At 35.7% G+C, this 20824-nt stretch overlaps 1 protein-coding gene across 1 annotated transcript in view; it reads left to right on the top strand.

Moving 5' to 3' along the window:
• Positions 1-20824, top strand: part of ERICH3 (glutamate rich 3) — a 183426-nt gene that overhangs the window by 155614 nt on the left and 6988 nt on the right. The window contains exons 12-13 of the mRNA XM_007949631.1: positions 2189-2638; positions 2934-2945. Of these exons, the coding sequence (XP_007947822.1) occupies positions 2189-2638; positions 2934-2945 (462 nt within the window). The remainder of the gene's footprint in view (positions 1-2188; positions 2639-2933; positions 2946-20824) is intronic.

Raw genomic sequence — 20824 nt, 5'->3', positions numbered from 1 at the left:
GTGACTCCCAGAGCCAAAAGTAGGAGTTATGTCAATATTCAGATGGTAAAAACAAAAACTCACTGCCGTTGAGTTGATTTGACTCATAGCGACCCCTCCTTGGGTTTCCAAGGTGGTATCTCTACAGAAGTAGATTGTCCAATCTTCCTTTTGAGGAGTGGCTGATGGGTTTGAACCACAGCCTTCTGGTTAGCTGTCAAATGCCTTAGACACTACATCACCAGAGCTCCTACTCAGATGGTAGATTATGCATATTTTTAGAAACTCAGAATAAGTGTAACACTTCCTAGCTAATTGTTCAATGTTTGAAAGGCATTGATTAAACTGATAACAAAAGAGTTGTTTTTCTTCTTAACAAAGCAATTTTTTTTAAGACTGCAAAGGGAGAAAGAGATCATAGTTGCTAAGGTTTTGATGTGTTACAAATAAGATGGAGAAAAACTGTCCTTGATCTACTTTGTTTCCTACACGGAGACAGCATATCCAAATTTTATAAAATGGAGATAAAGAATGAGTGGCTTAAGTATGTGATTCCTTTGAGAAATAACAGTCATCTGGTACCTGTCAAGGTAGTTGGGAGATTAGAACAAATGGAATTGTATCTAAGGGGTTCTGTTGCCTAAAGGCTTTTTAGAGGATTTTTATTTTTCTTGACTGCTTGTAACATCTCTCAAATCTTTGTGGAAACTCTGATATGTCTCTGAGACTATACTTAAAAAGCTGAGACATGTCCTGAAGAGCTGGTGGGGCTGGAGGGATGAAGAGAAGAGCATAACTGGAAAGAGAAGACATTTCTTCCCTTAAACTATGTATCAGCTACTATAGCCATCTGTGCAGGTGCCAAGCAGAAATAAAAGGAACAGAAAAAAGTCAAAGTAGCACACAGAACAGGGACAACAAAGCTAGGCAGAATTTAAGTGTAGGATACTTCATTTGAAAATATCTTCTATAAAAAACAATTACAGATATTGGTGATGGTTGCATGCATGATTGATGTCACTGAGTTGTACATGTGAAAAATGTTGAATTGGATGATGATGTGTTATAGATATTTTTACAAAAGTAAAAGCAATTATATGCAGATCTACTGATATTTATATGTTTCTTCCATAAAGAGATTCAGTGTGTATGCTACTTTTTGGAGACTTTTTAAACTTTTGGGGAGCACATCAACCACTTTTGGCAAGTTTCTAGACTGCATATTTGAAGCACACATCAGTGTTCTGCCTACGTCTCCTAGAAGCCCTCTTAGAAATTCTGTATGTAAAGCACTCCCCACCCCAATACTTTGAAGGACTGCTCTGGATGACTGGAGTTGCTTTGTCCTCAGCACAGAAAGCATGGAAGTGTCTTAGAATCTATATTCCACTAACGTGAAGTGCAGCTATTGTCTGAGTCATGCAGAAGGTGAAAGCCCAGTATCTTTCCTCAAGGGAAGGACAAACGTTAATGTAATTTATATTTCACAGTTCCCTGCATCTGAGGCTGCAGTGTTGCTTGAAACAGCACCCTTGATTGACTTCTTCCCCTTCCCTGTTCTGCTTCAACTACTCTGCTTCCTGTACTCCCTTAAGAATTTTTCCTGGATCACATCTTTAATAAACACTTTCCATGTGAATTCTCTTCTCAGTACCTGTTTCTGGGGAACATGACCAAAGACAACATCTCCTTCTACACATACCTGATAGGTTGGAGAATCATCCTGAGCGTGAACTTGAAATATTTATTATGTGTAGGAACTATGAAAATGGGTGGTTCTTCTAACCACACAGCTACCAGAGTATACTAGGATGGTGGGATATCCGGCAGCTAAAATTGAAATTTCATGCACAGAAAATACTGTGGCTATACAACAGGATAACTAAGTAAGTGTTTTTGCTGTCCAAAGAATTATTCAATGCATTATATAGCAATGTAGATATTTATAAAGATTTTCTAATAAAATGGCTTTCAAAAAATTCAAAACAATAAGATTGGTTTTCAATGTTAAAAAGTTTTATATAGACTCATAAATTCACAGGTTTTTTTTTTTTTTAATCATGACTTCTATGTGGAGTATATGGGAATAGGGTATCAAATCTATTGATCTATATTATTTCTTATATGGTCAAAGACTAATGTAATTTTACCATAATTAAACCAACTGCTTTATGGAAATACAATGATGTCATCATTTAAATTTTTATAGATAGAAAAACTGCTTCATCAATCTCATCCAGAAGTCACCGAAATTCTAGTTGCAGTGAAGAAGAATCTTCAGTGGAAGACAGGGATGCTCACACTGAAAACAGTTCAGAAGAAAGTGCCAGAAGCCCATCTTCTCGGGAGCTGAGTGAAAATGATGAGTCAGGAAAACCCCATCTGCCAGTTGAGGAATCCCTAGAAACTGAAACTCTAGATCAAGAAATAATAAAAGCAGAAGTGGAGACCAAGCCAGTGCCAGCAGAGGAAAACTATGATAATGCTCTTAAAGAGGAAATGGAAGAGGGGGCCCAAGTGACTACAGAAGGCTTATCAGTGAAGTCCAGAGATCATATTTCCAAGGAAGAAAAGGAAAAGACTAAGAGAAAGCTTTGGGAAGGAAGCACTACTAATGCAAAGGATGAAAAGGCAGGTTCCCCTGGGGTGAAGAAAGGAGGTGGTAAGTATGGCCATTGAGTTGAACCACTATTGTCCCTGTGCATGGAAGTTGATTTTTTCATTGCACTCTGAAAGCATTGGGTGTATAATTGTAATAATGCCAGAAAGATTAATTTCTTTCTTGTTTCTCTCTTTGTCACATAATCATACATGTATTTTCAGCTTGCTGTTTTCCCTCTTATTGCATTTTGAACATTACTTACTCTTATATAGCCTGTTTCATATTTTCTGTAAATTCTTTCCTATACTAATTCCATCTCAAGAATCAAATAAAATACAATACATGTCTGAAGGCAAGGATATGTGTGGCTTTTTAGAGATTATTTAATACTAGTGATGCTGCTTGTTCTTAGCTATCTATCATATACATGTACATAGCTGACAGTGATCTACTGCTTACTACATACCAGGCACTGCCCTAAATGTTTGCATGTATTAACTCATCTAATCCTCACAACAGCCCATAATTAGGTTCTATTATCATGATCTCTTTTTTTCAGATGAAGAAATTGTGGTTTAGAGAATTTAAATAAATTTCCAAGGATTAAACAACTAATAAGGGCAGTCCCAGGATTTGAATCAGACAAGATGTTTTCACAGTTCCTTATTTTATCTGAGCAATTTATAAGACATAAGAAAATTTAATTAAAAATTCCAAATTTTCCTTTGAGTTCTTTTCTGAAACTGAGTAACTTCTTGAGCCATGGTTTCCCTGGGTATATAGGAAGTTCTGTTTGACATAGGAAAGAGTGAAGTGTATCAGAATAATCAGTGCCTGGCACATTGGAAGGTCTTATACTTTTCTCAACTTTAGGAGGACAGTTAAAGAACTGACTTGTGACCTGTGGACAGAGCAGTTGCACCTTTCAGAGGCCTGGATCTCACATAGACACCCTGTAGACTTGTGATGGGTACTGTGGTCTTCTTTCTCTTTCTCATCTATCTCCTCCTGCCAACATGGTGGGTGTTCTTCCTGATTCCAAGATATGATTTTGTTTTCACATTTTAGTATTTCTAAAATTCAGCTATTGTTTAAAACTTATTAATATGTTTATAAGACTGTGGATCTTCACAGAAGCAGACTGCCACATCTTTCTCCCGTGGAGCAGCTGGTGGGTTCAAATTGTCAACCTTTTGGTTAAGCAACAGAGTTAACCACTGTGCAACCAGAGCCCCTAAATATTTCTTGCAAGTCCTTCAAGTCTATTATTAACCCATTGGAATTTGCATCTAAGAATTGAGGACATTGAATAACTATCTTTGAATTCAAATATTAATAGCTTCCTTCTGCATGGAAGGCAGTGTGGTCAATAAGAATTGCATAACAAGATTTTTATCATGAAATGTTAAGAGGAAGAGCTGGCACCCACATAACTGGACAAAGTTCAGTACTAATAAGTAAAATCAGAGAAAATACAAAATGCTATGGGGCTTCAAAGTAAAAGAAATTCCATTTAGCTAAGGACAACTTGAAAGACGTGTTTTGGGAAGATTTTAAAAGTTAGGTACATTGAAGGTGAGATGTAGGAAGATAAATGCATTCCACATAGTGGGGTATAACAAGGGATATGACCCTGACATATATTATTTAAAATAATTCTACAAAAGAGCTTGGAAAACTATGGCCTATAGGCCAAATCCAGCCTACCAACTCTTTTTGTATGGCCTGAAAACTACAAATAATTTTTGGGTTTTTTAATGGTTGAAACACTCAAAGAAGAATATTTCATGACATGTGGAAATTTTATGAAATTCAAGTTTCAGTGTCTATGAATAAAGTTTTGTTGGAATACAGTGATTCTCATTTATTTACATACTGTCAATGACTGTTTTTGCATTAGAATGACAGTGTTCAATTGTTTCAATAGAGACCATGGCTACAAAGCGTAAAGTATTTACGAAACCAAAAAAACCAAACCCACTGTCATTGAGTCAATTCTGACTCATAGCAACTCCCATGGGGTAAATCTTTACAGTGGTAAATGTGGTAAATCTTTACGGAAGTAGGTTGCCCCATCTTCCTTCTGAGGAGTGGCTGGTGGGTTTGAACTGCCAACCATTTGCTTAGCAGTCAAATGCCTTAGGCACTGCACCACAAGAGCTCCTAAAATATTTACTATCTGACCCTTTATTGAAAAAGTTTGCCAACATTTGCCCTAGAATTATAACACAAAGGCTCCCAATATTTTCCAAAAGGGTTAGTCTAAATATGTCAAAATCATGTTAAAGTATATTTAAAACACTTTTATATAACACCTCAAATCTTTGAACATGGATTTCATTGTTAAATTCTTAGTACATATTACGCGTATCCTAGAAAACTTGTCAAACCTTCCCGTTGAGGGTTTTCCCCTTTTTTGCTGACCATCTACTTTACTAAGCATGATAATCTTCTCCAGGGACCAGTCCCTCCTGATAATATGAACAAAGTATGGGAGAGATGAAATCTTGCAATCCTTGCTTTTAAGGAGCATTCTGGGTGAACTTCTTTAACACAAATTTGTTCATTTTACTGACAGTCCATGGTATATTCAATAGCCAACATCATAATTCAGTGGATCAATTCTTCTTCAGTTGTCCTTATTCATTATCCAGCTTTGGCATGCATCTGAAACAATTGAAAATACCATGGCTTGGGTCAGGTGCACCTTAGTCTTCAAAGTAACATCTTTGTTCTTTAACACTTTAGAGAGGTCTTTTGCAGCAGATTTGCCAAAAGCAATATACATCGTTTGATTTCTTGACTGCTGCTTCTGTGGGTGTTGGTTGTGAATTCAAGTAAAACAAAATTCTTGACAACTTCAGTCGTTTCTCTGTTTATCATGATGCCGCTTATTGCTTCAGTTGTGAGGATTTTCATTTTCTTTACTTTGAGGTGTAATGCATACTTTCGTAAAGGTGTTAAATTCTAGTAGTAACATTGACATGATTTTTTTTTCTATTTCCACTTTAGAAAACTAGATTGTTTACCTGGATTTATGTAAGTAAATATCTCTTTGTAAAATAGGATGCATATAATATAGGTTGTAATTAGGTGATGGCAGAATAGTAGATATGTCAGACTACGATCATGTCACCGAGAAGATAGTAGTTTTGTTTATTTTTGATTTGTGAAGCTCAAACAGTATTAGTTTATTATTTTTCTCAAAAGCATTTATTATTTTTTTATCAAATACATTGTCAATTCTGTGTTCTTGACTTGATAACATCTTTAGTTTAAAACATTTTATTATCCTTTTGTTAAGGTACATTTAACATTGGATAACTAAGCTTGTGAACATTTATTTTTGTTAAGCTCTAATATATGTAGCAAGTCTCTTTATTAATGTTTATTTTTCATTAACAGATTATTATATACATGTGAAATATTTAAAAATAGAGAAACAATTTCTTTTTTTTGGAAAAATTACTCATAGCTTTATCACACAAAAAATATCACTTGCAGCATTTTATTAGGCTTCTCATTTCTAAACTGAGGGTTTATAAAATATGTAACAGTTTTGTAAAATGTTGTATTCTGCTTTTTATTCTTAACATTGTAGGTATTTTACATATTATTATGTAATCTTTATAAGCATGTTTAAATCCTGTGGTTCTCTCATAATTTAACCATTTCCCTATTGTTAGATATTTTAATATTTTCTATTTTAACTATGATCAATAATATTTTAGTGAGTATTTTATTACCTAAGGTAATATCAAATTTTTCATTATTTTCTTAGGATAGGATGCAAGACACATGATTTCTGGATCAAAGGTTATAGACATTTTAAGGTTTATGACTGACCTCATAAAGAATGATCAAAGTATGGGATGGTTTTCAAGGTGACCAAGAGCTTGGAAAAAAACTTTTATCTTTAGTGTGGTTATATCTTTGGTGTGCTTTATGGTCTTTTTACTTTCTTAAAATTCTGCTGAAAAATTCTTGTCAAAATTTTCTTCTGATACTGAATATGGGCATGTTTTAGGATGAGATCAGTTTGTTTTGTTTCAAAACAAGCAGAGAAGAGGGAATGTGTTGGATGCCATTGACCACACAGGATAGAGAATATTAAAGATTTGTTTGTTGTTGTTATGTGCAGTCGAGTCGGACCCGACTCATAGTGACCCCTCTTGGGTTTCTGAGGCAGTATCACTATGGAAGTAGATTGCCCCATCTTCCATCTGTGTGGCTAGTGGATATGAACCACCAGCCTTCTGGTTAGCAGTCAAGTGCCTTAGCAACTATGCTAACAGAGCTCCCTGTAAAAGATTCAGTGTTCAACAAATTTGAGACCTATGATTTGACATTTTGGGAAAAGAGACAGATAATAAGGATTAAAATAAGTATAGAAGAGAGTGAACTGGCTTGTTTAATAGTATAAACATTTATTTTTTAATTTATTATGTACTGGTAGTTCCACTTCCTTTAGTTTTTCTCCTGCCCAACACCTACAAACACTGTTGGCTAGAAAATACTTAGCATTTCTAAGGGAAAAAAAAATAAACAAAATATCCCAAACCTGCCTGATGTATAATAAACTGAAGTTCTTTGATGATACAAAGACTTCCCTTTGTATTACTCTGCATATTTTTCTTTTCATCTGAGCTGGCCAATAATGACTTCTAACACTTTACCAGAGAGAACAGGCACTTACAGGAAATCAATACAATGGCTTTATTCTGCTTCTTTTGGGTATAATACTAAAGGAGAAAAATAATCTAGGGAATGTATAAAATTATTAGAGAGAAAGAAAGGAAAGGATAGGAAAAAAGAAAGGAACAAAATGAGCACAAAACAATTTTAAAATAAATCAGTAAAGAAGAAATGCTATATTGGACCTATGTCTTGTCTGCAAAATTAAAAACCTCGCCACTATCACTCTCAACTTCTTATTTTTCTTAAAGGTTTATGTTAAAGTATTTCTGAAAGTTTTCAGATTATCATTTAAACCATGTGCATAAATAAAGTTTCAAAACTGACAGGAAAAATATTCACAATTCCTTAACTTCGTATGCATCTTGATTAGTAAATTTTAAAGGGCCAACTTTTACATCCCACTTATGATGGCCTAAAATTTAAGATTTAGTGATTTGATTTGTTTCCTCAAAAACATTTAAATTCTTTTAGTGAGGTTTTAAGTTTCTTCTTTAACATAACAACAAGTGGTATGAAGGCTATAAATTAACTTTTAAAAAAGTGTTAATAAGATAAATTCTGTGAATTCCTAATTAAATTGTTGATATGAGCTTAGGTATCTGATCCACTTGCCCTGTTCTATTCAATATGGGAAAGTATAAAAATAAGATTTAAAATGTGCTTTTGAATCTAGTGATGTCACAAAAATTTAATAAATTTGCTGTATTATAACATTTGAGAAAAACATATAAGGAGTTACCTTGAGTTTCTATGAGAAAAAGGAATGGCCTTATATGAATTAAAAAGAGATAATCCTAGACCTTACAGATTGGAAAAAGAAGCTAGATTCAGGAACAAGCTGTGGAGAAGCAGCATGAAGGACATACCTTTATTTACTCGGAATCCCTGTGTGGTGCAAACAACACCCTCATCTACTAATTGAAAGGTTGGAGGTTCAAGTCCCCCCAGACGTGCCTGGGAAGAAAGGCCTAGTGATTTATTTTCCAAAAATCACCCTGAAAATCCTATGGAGCACAGTTCTAATTTGAGACACATAGGGTCACTATAAGTCAGACTTGACTCCCTTGCCAACCATCAGAAGACTGGGTGGCAACACCAAACAGAAAGTCAGCTATGCTAGTAGAGGGACTTTTTCCCTGAACTAGTAGGGACTGCAGAAAAGAAGGTGGCAGTGACAAGAATGAGGGTTTGATCAAACGTAGTAGTTTCTGCAATGACAGAGAAGCAACATGAAATTACATTTCTGCTAGGAGAGTTCTAAGCCCCACCTTCCTTTCCTTTTCCCTCCAGCCCTTGAATCCCTAAATTGGCATTGATAGTGTGATGTACACCAAGAAGATCTTCATCCAGCTGGATCTTGAGAGCATTCAAGAACAAGATAACTATTTTTTTTTGAAGGAAGATACAAAACTAATAACTCTTAGTTTTATATAAACCAAAAACCAAATACACTGCCATCGAGTTGGACCCAACTCATAGCGACCCCTCCTTGGGTTTCTGAGGCAGTATCATGACAGAAGTAGATTGCCCAACCTTCATCAATATAAAAACATCAATTAACATAAACCTGTTGAGTCGATTCCAACTCATGGAGACCCTATGTGTGTCAGAATAGAACTGTGTTCCAAGGGTTTTTAGTGGCTGATTTTTCAAAAGTAGATCATTGGGGCTTTTTATGAAGTGTCCCTGGGTGGACTTGAACCTTTAACCTTCCAGGTAGCAGCCAGGGAGCAGCCAAGTATGTTAAATGTACCACCCAGGGACTCCTAAACAGCTATATTATTTGTAGTTACATACTGTTGAGTAGGCACCAACTCATAGCTACCTCATGTTTAATAGAATGAAACACTGCCCGATCTTATGCCAAAACATGAACATGGATCCCATGAAAAGATTTTCGAAAATGGTAGGAGAAAATAGAAAAAATTCAAAAGACAATAGAGCATATGTTTTAGCAATATTTTCTATGCAAATCAGAAGCAAAATTTAAAGAGTCTGGTTTAAGTTCTCAATTCAAGAAAACATTGACTCTGTGAAATAACCCAAAAGGTGTGATCTAATAAAACATCAGACTAAAATGAGAAGAAAATTGATTATTAAGAAAGAAAAAACTATAATTTGATGAGAAACTAAGAAAAGAAAATAGTAAGACCATAATGCATTAACACAATTTTCAAATGCTAAAGCAATTTTGAAGCACAGTTAATATAGAAGAAAATTAAATCTATAAATTGGAGCATAAACTTAAAAAGCTCATTTAATTATATTGAGCTTGATGTCTCTGTGCTTACAAGAAGAGAGGTGATTTATAGACATGACATACACAAAATGTATGTTCATCATGAAGCAACCAGAAAAAAAAAAAAAAGGAACTCAAAGAAATAACCAAAAGCACAGAAAAGAAAATTTCCTTCAAGGAAAAATGACCTAAATCTGAAGAATGCAGGAACTCCTTGGGTAGCAGCCAAAATTGATTAGAAGAATCCTACATCTAGACATATCAAGGTGAAAGTAACAAATAAAAATATCTTATGAGTATCTAGGATTAAAGAAAAAAAAAAGAATGGAGTTTATTCTCAAAATTCTCTTCAACATTAGGTATCAGAAGAAAATAGGAAAACATTTACAGAATTTTAAGAGAAAATTGACAGGACCTAAAATTCTTTAGTAATAATGGCTAATATTTATAATCATGCTTAAAAGTGTCAGGTGCCTTTTTAATCATATTATATTGTGTTAACTTGCTTAATATTCATAACAATCCTGTAACACAAATACTATTACCATTACATCCGTTTTGTAAATGTGTAAATTGAGACACCAAGAGTTAATGTGGCTTCTACAAAGCCACCCAGCTAGCAAGTTAAGTGTCAGATTCAGGATTCTTGCCAAAGAAAGCACTTGTTTAGAGGTGAATGCAAAGTAAAGCATTATTAGATATTCCAAGTCTATGAAAGTATATTGTCTACATGTGCTTTTAAGGGGAAAAGAATTTGGAAAAGAATTCCTTTCATAAGAGAAGAGAGTCAAAATAGAATAAAATTTAAAGATAATGGAAATTGTGGTATAAAAGGTGTTGACAAGTAAAGGTAGAACCACTGTTAAAGTATAGGTGGAAATTATCTATATAAAGCAATGCTAATAACAATTTATATAATGTAAATATATTTCATCATTAAGAACTGGGACAGGAGGAGGTGAAAAATGAAAAGATGCAAGTATTGGTGATTTCCTCTTATATTGGCAAAGGGGATAATTCTTAACTGACAAACCAAGAAAAAAAACAAAACAAAACAAAAAAACTCACTGCCGTGGAGCCGGATCTGTCTCATAGCGACCCCTCCTTGGGTTTCTGAGGCGGTATCACTATGGAAGGAGCTCTGGTAGTGTAGCGCCTAAGACACTTGACTGCTAACCGGAAGGCTGGCGGTTCAAATCCACCAGCCACTCCTCGGAAGGAGATTGGGCAATTTACTTCCGTAGGGATACAGCTTCGGCAACCCAAGGAGGGGTCGCTGTGAATCGGATCTGACTCAAGGGCAGAGAGTTTGGTTTGGTTTTGGTTATCACTACCCAAGCAGATTGCCCAGTCTTCCTTCTGGTTAGCAGTCAAATGCCTTAGGCACTACGCCACCAGAGCTCCCTTAACATGGATACGGGAGAAATGCAGCTTTTTAAAAATTTATAATTAGCACTTCTCATTACCAACAATACCTGTGCCTTTCAAATATCACAATCAGAATAATTATAAGAAGACAAAAACATCCAATTTTATACTGCTCATAAGTCATGCCTAACCAGGGAAAGAAAAATAATAAGATTCTAATAAAAATTCAGGAAAAAATAAAGCAGGAGTTACAATGTTAATAGTAGGCCATGTAGAACCCAAGGGTAAAATGTTAAATGGTGCAAGAGAGGATTCTTTTTCTTCTCGTGAGAAATAAAATCAAAAGCAAATACGTAACAGCTCTGAATCTGTATCAAGTAAACATAATATCACCAAATTATAGAAAGCAAAACCATTGGAAATGCTAGAAAACGGTTGTTGTTGTTATATGCTGTCGAGTCGGACCCGACTCATAGCGACCCCTCCTTGGGTTTCCGAGGCAGTATCACTACGGAAGTAGATTGCCCCATCTTTCTTCCGAGGAGTGGCTGGTGGGTTTGAACCACCAGCCTTACGGTTAGCAGGCAAGTGTCTTAGCCACTATGCTACCAGAGCTCCCAATAAGGAAAAAAAAAAGCAGTTGTGGAGTGCATGGACATAACTCTATTAGTCCATTTCTTAATAAAGAAGGATCTAAAAAAATTAATATAATCTAAAAGATTAGTTTATCATGTAATTATTTTCTATGTTTTTTCTTTTCCATCAACACAAGCAGAAATTGTTAAATCTATGTTTCATAACCAAAATGCAGTAAAACTAGAAATTATTCACAAGATAAAATTAAGCCTTATCAAGAGATGGGGGGGAAAAAAAGAAATTTGAATAATTCTTGGGTCTGGGAAAAAAAAAAAATCAATCCCCTAAATAATTAATTGTGAAAATATTGGAATCTACAATGATTTTTCTAAGGTGACCAATTTCAAACTATAACCTGAAACAGCAACTCCATTCAAACTACAATAAAATACAAAATATGAATCACCAAGTGAGCAATATTTAAAACCACACTTTGACAAATGTATACAAAGAGAGTATTTATGTACTGTATAAGAAAATTATTACAAATGGGAAATCATTCTAAGTATTTGAATAAAATACTAATATAAATCTGTTGTTTTTAGCAAATTAAATTCTAAGCTTAGTGCAGAATCTCTCCAAATCTTAAAGATAATATATATTTTTAAAATTTTGAATTTCTTTTAAAGTAATTAGGAAGAAACAATATGAAATACTGAAACATAAATATTTTTTGAGATATTGTGGTGAGAAAGCCATTTACTGTAATAGCAAATCCTGGGGTCATAAAAGAAAAGATTGGACTTTATTAAAATAATTTTAAAAATGTATTTACAACAGCAGCCAAAAAGCAAGTAATGTGAAATGAAAATGAAAATTGGGAAACATTTGCAACATGTATGTGACAAAGGGTAGATATTCATAATACATAAAGATTTCTTTCAACAAAAAAGAAAACATACATGCTTTATAGTAGAAAATTCACAAAAGGAAAGATTTTCTACTAATATTAAACTATATCTTTGCCATCAATTTTCAATCACTAAATTATCAAATGACAAAAAAAATTGATGGGAATTTTGGCAGCTCATGGGTGGTGCAAGTAGTTTTCAATTGACTGTTAACCTAAAGGTTACATGGTTTGAATGCAGTTTAAGACGTCGGAAGAAAGGCATGGCATTCTGCTTCTGTGAACATCACAGCCAAGCAAACCCGATGGAGCAGTTCTACTCTGTAACATACGGGGTCTCCATGACTCAGAATCGACTGGTTTTGTTTGGTGATATTTTTGGCAATAATGCAGGGACATAAGGACAATCATCATTATAGGAAAGTGTGCATTTTTTGAAGAATATTTATGAACATGTATCAAAAGCTTCTAAAAAATTCATGATTTGGACACGCAAATTGCAATTCTAAGGATTTATCCTAAGGTAATAGTTAAGGGTATATACAAAAATGGTTATAAATGGCATATAAAATAGCTTGATAATCACAAAAGATTGGAAATAACTTTCCAAACAATAGCCACTTGGTTAACTAAATTTTAATAAAACTATTACACATTTCTATGCAGTTATTGAAGAAGGCATTTGACTGCTAACCAGAAGGTTGGTGGTTCAAACCCACCAGCCACTCCGTGGAAGGAAGACTTTACTTACCTAAAGATTTACCACTTCGGAAACCCAAAGGGGGTCATTACGGGTCGGGTTCGACTAAATGGCAATGAGTTTGTTTTTTTGGCTTTTATGGGAAAATAGTAACCTATGTTGCTAAATGAAGAATACTAAAAGGAAAAAAAAAACTTACTGTCATGGAGTTGATTCTGACTTGTAGCTACCCACCACTGGGTTTTCAAGGCTGTAAATCTTCGCAGAAGCAGAAGCAGGAGCAGACTGCCTTATCTTTTTTTACCTGAGCAGTTGGTAGATTCACTGACTTTTTGGTTAGCACCCAAATACCTTAACCACTACACCACCAACTCCAAAAAAAAAAAAAAAAAAAACCCCACAAACTCACTGCGGTCGAGTCGGTTCTGAATCATAGCGACCCCTCCTTGGGTTTCCAAGGCAGTATCTGTATGGAAGTAGATTGCCTGGTCTTCCTTCCGAGGAGTAGCTGGTGGGTTTGAACCACCAGCCTTCTGGTTAGCCATCAAATGCCTTAGGCACTAGGTCACCAGAGCTCTTTAAATGAATAATATGGGGATGGAAAATGGTATATAGAGTAAGAGTAGAGTAGAAAGTACTTCTAAATCCACCAAAATGCTGACTAGTTGTTCTTAGTGGTTAAACTATTAGTAATTTTGTTTTCTTTATACTTTCTTTTTTTCAAGATTTAGGCAATAGATAGGTACTATCTTCATATTTAGGGAAAATACAATATAGTATTTTTTTTAAAAAAAACTTTTTTCATAATAAGATGCTAACATTGTTATACAAGACAATTTTGGTATTTTAAAAATATTTAAAATATTCTCTATCATATAAGCACAAAGGTGTTTTTCTAAGAATTTTCTGTAAGAGACTACTGCATTTTGCTCCTAATGCTGTGAGAACTGACAATTATCGTTGCCTTTAATGGTAACCTGTATAGAGCGCTAAAGGAAAGGAGCCCTAAGGGATGAGGGCTGCATGGGTAGAGGAAACAAAGTGATGTGTCACACTGCTGACACAAGAGATTCTGAGTGCACAGTCCTCCTTTACTGTGGGTGGAAAACAAGGTTAGACACCTGCCAACTTCTTGCTTTTAAGTTTCAGTTGCAGAAGACTATATATATATATAAATAACTAGTGAGGCTTTTTGGTCTCACATATAATAAGTCCTTAATGCTTAGGCCACAGTCCCATTCTCACTCAATTGGAACAGGCAACAAGTAATTATACAGGTTCTCATCCACTTTCAAAGTCCAAACTTCCAGGGGCAAGCCAGCAGACATGAGCAAGTGGTGATTACAGTTCTGAGACAGAGAGACTACAAGCTTCAATATCAATTCTGAGTGAGTTGCAATTTTCAGATTATGCTAGTATTGTTTGGCTTCTTAGAATAGTCTTTTGGTTCCATGTTGTTGTTGTTGTTGTTATGTGCCGTCGAGTCGACCCCGACTCATAGCGACCCCTCCTTGGGTTTCCGAGGCAGTATCACTACGGAAGTAGGATTGCCCAACCTTCCTTCCGAGGAGTGGCTAGTGGGTTTGAACCGCCAGCCTTCTGGTTAGCAGTCAAGTGCTTTAGCCACTATGCTACCAGAGCTCCCTGCTAATTATTTATTTTAGTTATTGTTTTTTACTATTATTAATTATTGTAAACTATATTGCTTTATAGCGTGTGGACTACTTGAAAGAAATCTAGATGTCTTGTTAGCACTGAAGAAACAAAGCTTCGTGTAGTTACTACTGAATCAGACTTCTTCCCATACCCCTCCCTTGGGATTTCCATTGCGTAGTCAGCCAAGCAGATTTATATACAAAAACCTACTACACCACTTACATAAACTCTCTGGTTGTATACTGTGAACACCACTGTAATGAGTAAGATGATCTTTAATGTATATCTATGTTTATAATGTGGTTGACCTTAACAAACCCAACTGTTATCTAATTATGAGTTGACATCACCTCTAAATTTTATTAGTGTAAAAATGATCATATTTGGTATATTGGATGAATTAAGGGAAATTTGTAATCAAAATTTTTTGTTTCCATGTTTATCTTCATAAGATTAACATACTTGTCATCATTTTTTCCCCAAAAGCCATGTGAAGCAGATATCCCACTATCTTTCTCAAGCACAGAGGGATCAGAAGAAGGTAACAACCTTAGGCTGTGCAGGAGACTACAACATAATTCCACATTTATCAAAGTGAAGTCCTTGGATCAGCTGTGTCAGAATAAACTTGTAGCTGATTCTTAACATAAACACAAAACCCATTGCCGTTGAATCAATTCCAACTCATTGTGACCCTATAGGATAGAGTAGAAATGCCCATAGGATTTCCAAGTCTGTAATGTTTACAGAAGCAAACTGCTACATCTTTCTCCCTAGGAGTGGCTGGTGAATTTAAACCTCCAGCCTTACAGTTAACAGCCAAGCACTTAATCACAGACCAACTGAATCACAGTATCTGGGAGGATGGTCTGGAAAGCTGCCTTCTGAGCGTCCTTTCCAGCCCATGCTTCTGATGAATAATAACATTTGAGACCACTCTATCTGATTAATTACCCAGTTATAGGTCAGGCTGATCTTTAGTTTGGTAACCATAATAGTGATCTTAGAGATAACCCTCCAAAAAAATACTGCAACTAGAATTCTGTCATTGGTTCTGATCAAGTTTCTCAGCTTCTCTTTCAAAATGAAAGTAACTGTTGAATAGTTAACACATTCAGCCTGTTTATTCCTACTTTAGCAAGACTAGTTTTATTCTTGGGCTTTTCTTTTAATAAACATAGTTTTATTCTTGGGCTTTTCTTTTAATAAACATAGTTTTATTCTTGGGCTTTTCTTTTAATAAAGTACTAAAATGAAGTATCTGCAGGGCAAGGAAGTCAATAAAAGGGTATTTTAGAGATAAGATCTTGTTACCCAGGAAGACAGATCTAGGACTAATATTGCTTGAGTGAATTGTGTAAACCAGAAGGTGGCATGATGGTAGATGTTGGAGGATTTTGGAAGCTAGGTCATCAGATTATGTTGTTGTTATTATGTGCCATGGAGTCGGACCCAACTCATGGGTTTCCGAGGCAGTATCACTATGGAAGTAGATTGCCCAACCTTCCTCCCAAGGCATCAGATTATAGGAAAGGGTTATAGAGAGGAAGGTGGCAGAAATTAAAGACTAAGTTAATTGACCTTATAATTTTGCCTAGAATCATAACAGATTGGGTGATGATGCTTAAAATAGAAATAGTTATCCTTATCATCATCATCATCATCATCCCTGATTAAGTGCTTTTTTTTCTTTTCACTGCCATCGAGTCAATTCCAACTTATAGTGACCCCTTCTTGAGTTTCTGCGGCAGTATCTCTATGAAAATAGATTGCCAGTCTTCCTTCTGAGGAGAGGCTGGTGGGTTTGAACCACCAATCTTCTGGTTAGCAGTCAAATGCCTTAGGCACTATGCCACCAGAGCTGCCAAGTGCTTAAACACTTGCTAATAATCACACTTTGCATATATTACTTCATTTAATCCTCCTAATAATTATTGAGTAGGCATTGTATGTTTTTGACAGATGGGTAAACTGAGGCTTAGGCCAAAAACTTGGCCAAGTTGACACAATAAGGGATATGGAATTTACTTTTCAAGTCCATACTACGGATAACAAGAATTTCTATGACAGCTTTCACTGTCAAATTTATAGGAATTGTGTAATAGCTTTTTTGCTTCTGTCCACATGGAGTGAGTATTGGGGTCAAATCACTAAATCTACTAATGGATGAAATGCTCATAGTGACATCAGCTCTGGCAGTTTTAGCAATTTAAAAGAGCAGTGATGACTGGTGCATTAAAAGCCATAACATGCATTTCTAGAAAGGAAAAGGTGACTTAACTGCTTTTTCAATAGTTTCATTGCATGCACATTTGGCAAATCTGTCACTGGTGCTTTGAGTGGCTGTTTATTTTAATGCAACTATTTCTTTGCATGGACTTCTTTACTCCACAATCATCTGTGTCTTGTGTTTTCTTTTTGAAATCATAGTATGGTAGTTGTTTAATTCTAATAGATTTTTAAAAACAACGTTGTGTTTTAATGTGGTTTAAAATTAACCCCACTTATTTAAATGATGTGAAAGAGCTCAGCAATGTTCCCATGACCTGTTTTTATACCTTGTGATATTTTATGATCTCTAACCAGTTAGACAGGTAATAGCTGAATCCTTGGATCCTGGCTGCCACAGCTACTCTGAAGCTGAGCCTGGTGTTAGCAGCTCCGATGAGCAGGAGGAGCATTTGAAGAGGCTGGAGATTGACACACATGGAGGTAAGGGCACATCATTACCCAGGAAAGACCTTCAGAAATCCTCTGCAAAAGACAGCTCCATTTCCATTTTCATCTTCCTATTCTTGTTTCCCCTTCTGTCACCTTTATTTGCTTTCTTTTAACAAATAGGATGACAGGAGGTGGTCAAGAGTCCTGAAGGGGAGCTCTAAAGTTGACATTAGATATGAGTGCTGTTCTTCTTTTTTAAATACACTGGTGCCTGGGAAGGGTAAGAGAGAGAGAGAGAGAGAAAGGAAGAGTGATGGAGTGAGGGAAGAAGGAAGGGAGGGAGAGAGAGAGAGGAAAAAAGAGAGAAAAGAAGGAAGGAAGGAAGAATTTTAGATTATAAAATACTGGTAGAGATTTTCAGATCGGTATCATGACACATTTCATTTTTTGCCTCCCAGTTAATTGAGAAGGTAGGCAAATTTGCCTTAACTAAGCTGTTGGAGACACTGAGTACCAAGGCACATTTCACAATGATTCATTAGAAGCTCTCATTTTTTTTTTAAATTAAGAAAGAATTCATTACTATCAGCATATGACCCAACTCTTGATGATAAGTATTCCAGCTGCAAAAGTGCCAATTAGAGTATAGGGTACGATGAATACATATCTGGTTGAACTTGCTGTGTAATTGAAATCAGGTTTTCCCCTATTTCGTGAATATCTTAAAAAGAATGCTCTTATTTGAATGTATGTGTGTGTTTATTCATCACATGACCCCTACATCTAATTTTCAATGTCAGTCATCAAGAGTTGTGAGACATCTGATATTTTACTTTGCTTTCAAGCACAGAGGTTAGCTTCCCACAGATTCATAGATGCTGGCAGAAAACACAAGACTCTCGGTTAGAGAAAAATGAACTTATTACTTGGGGCAAATAGCAGTAATCAGAGTATCTTCATTTATGCTAGTTTCCTGAGTCCCAGATCCCCTCAGACAACATGAAGAGGACCAGCCCATCCACATATAGTGGGCTAAGTTACAGGACCCTGAGTTTCAGGAAACCACATCTTTTATAATGCACAGTAAGCCTGCCTGACCTCTGCTCTGGACAGAGATATTATTTTATTTTATTGGGTAGGAAACAGACCTGTCCTATGCTTTAGAAGGAGGTATTTTACCTTCTAAGGCAACTCACTACAAAGATTGCCTTGAACAAAAAGAGTCAATGTGTATGCTCACAAAACATATAGAAACATGTGGAATACATGGATAATTGTCTTCTAACATAAATTTCCACCTGGCTCATTAGTTCTTGGTCATGAGAATTGAACAGACTCAGATTCAAATCCAACTTTTACCACTTTCTCGGTTGGGAACTTTGGCAATAATATTAATATTTCCTACTATATGGTAAGGGCTTTATAAACCAATAGCTTATGAATTCCTTTGTAACCTAAGTTTCTGAATCTCTTTGAATTTCATCAGTGTCAACTACTTTGATAAGGAGCTTTGATGGCACTGTGGCTAAAGCCTTGGGCTTCATCAAAAGGTTGGTGGTTGGAACCCACCACTCTGTCCGTGGAAGAAAGATGAGGCAATCTGCTTCTATAAAGATTTATAGCCTTGGAAACCCTATGGAGCAGTTCTACTCTGTCCCATAGGTTCAAAATAGACTCAATGGCAGTGGGTTGGCAGCTATTTTGATAAGTTGTTTGTGAGGATTATCACAAGGGTGTGAAGCGTCCAGCACAGTTACTGCAATGTACCAGCTGTTCACTACATGGTAGAATATTCAAATTCATTTCAGAGATAGTGAGGATGAGCTCCAAATATGCTTATGTGTCCCAGAAGAAAGCATCAGATAAAAGTTCCAAAATAGTCTTAATATTAAATGATTAGTAACAAAATAGCATATACAATTTTCAAGAGCAGTGACAATTTTCCAAATAAAAGAAACAACTGGAATAAATTTTAAAGAAATAAAAGTAATAGAGGCACAAATATCTCTTTGTTGTGTATAGATCTTTGAGTACTATCTGCCCCTTGAATGAAACTCATTCAACCAAAGTTGTAGTGTACCTCCCCAAGCATCCTGTAATGCAAGTAAAATGACAATTAGTGACAAAATCAAATTCAAACAAGAAAATGTAATAGATAGTAAGCAATAAAGAAGAGTGTGTGGAGAAGATTTGTTAGTGCTTTCTGTGTGCCAGGTCCCATACTAAGCATTTTACTTAAACTATGTCATTTACTTTTGCAAGTATTCTGTGAGCCAAACGTTACTATTTCTAGTTTATGAATAAGAAAACGAAGGCATAAAACCAAAATCAAACCCACTGCCATCAAGTCAATTCTGACTCATAGTGATCCTCATTGAGTTTCCAAGACTGTAAATCTTTACAGAAGTAGATTGCCTCATCTTCCTCCCCTAAGGCAGCAGGTGGGTTTGAACCACGTACCTTTTGGTTCTTAGCCTAATGCCTTAACCACAGCACCACCAAAGAGGTTTACTTTCCAAGTTCATACAATTAGTAAGTGGCAGAGCTGGCATTGTCCCACAGGTCTGTCTGACTCCCAAGTCGACACTCATTTCTTTAAATCAATTTAGCCATCTCTGAAAATTGCTTGCTCTCATACCATTATTATTTTTTTCAGAAACCCATGAGGCTACACTTAAGAAATACATGTCATGTTCTCACTAATCTTTCTTCGAAAGGCTTCATTTCCTCTTCCTTTTTTGCTTCTGGACTGTCCAGTCTGTAGTGTGCATTGTGCGTGTTCATATAGCAGCTCACCTGGAAGTCATTAGCAATTTCTCTCATAGAGTTTGAGCATAGTGTATTATAAAATTGTGTCTAGGGAAATTTATTCCATGTTTTCCTGAATATTTGTTGATTAATTTAATTAGGAAATTTATAGGACAGCTTAGCAAAAAGAAGGACTTTACTTAAATGTTTTTTATAGCTGAATTTTTAATATACTTTCATTAAGGAATTTGAGTAACAGCAGATACAGTATTAAGAGACTTGATACACATTGTTATTTCCTCATTGTTTCAATTAAATCTTGTTTTAAGTCCAATAGTAATCTCTAATGCACTATATTCTCTCAGGTGAATTGACTAGATGTTCTGTGAACAAACATTTGCTTCTACAGTTTCCTTTGGAAGCTTCTAGGTACCATTTAGGTAATAGCTGGTATGGAATGCTGCAGACCACCTCTAAAAGTCAACTTCAGCCCATTGATCAATCTGAAATTTGTATTTTACTCCTTTGAAAGAAGACATCAAAGGCTTCCTTTCAGATACACTGTTTTTGTTGTTGTTGTTAAGTGCGGTCGAGTCGTTTCCGACTCATAGCGACCCCATGCACAGCAGAACGAAACACTGCCCGATCCCGCACCAGCCCCACAATCCCTGCTATACTCGAGCCCAT

Source organism: Orycteropus afer, unplaced genomic scaffold, assembly GCF_000298275.1.
Source record: "Orycteropus afer afer isolate SDZICR_OR568_19922 unplaced genomic scaffold, OryAfe1.0 scaffold00248, whole genome shotgun sequence".
NCBI lineage: Eukaryota > Metazoa > Chordata > Mammalia > Tubulidentata > Orycteropodidae > Orycteropus > Orycteropus afer.
The sequence above is the reverse complement of the archived record's forward strand: the minus strand, read 5'-3'. Positions and strand labels throughout refer to the sequence as shown.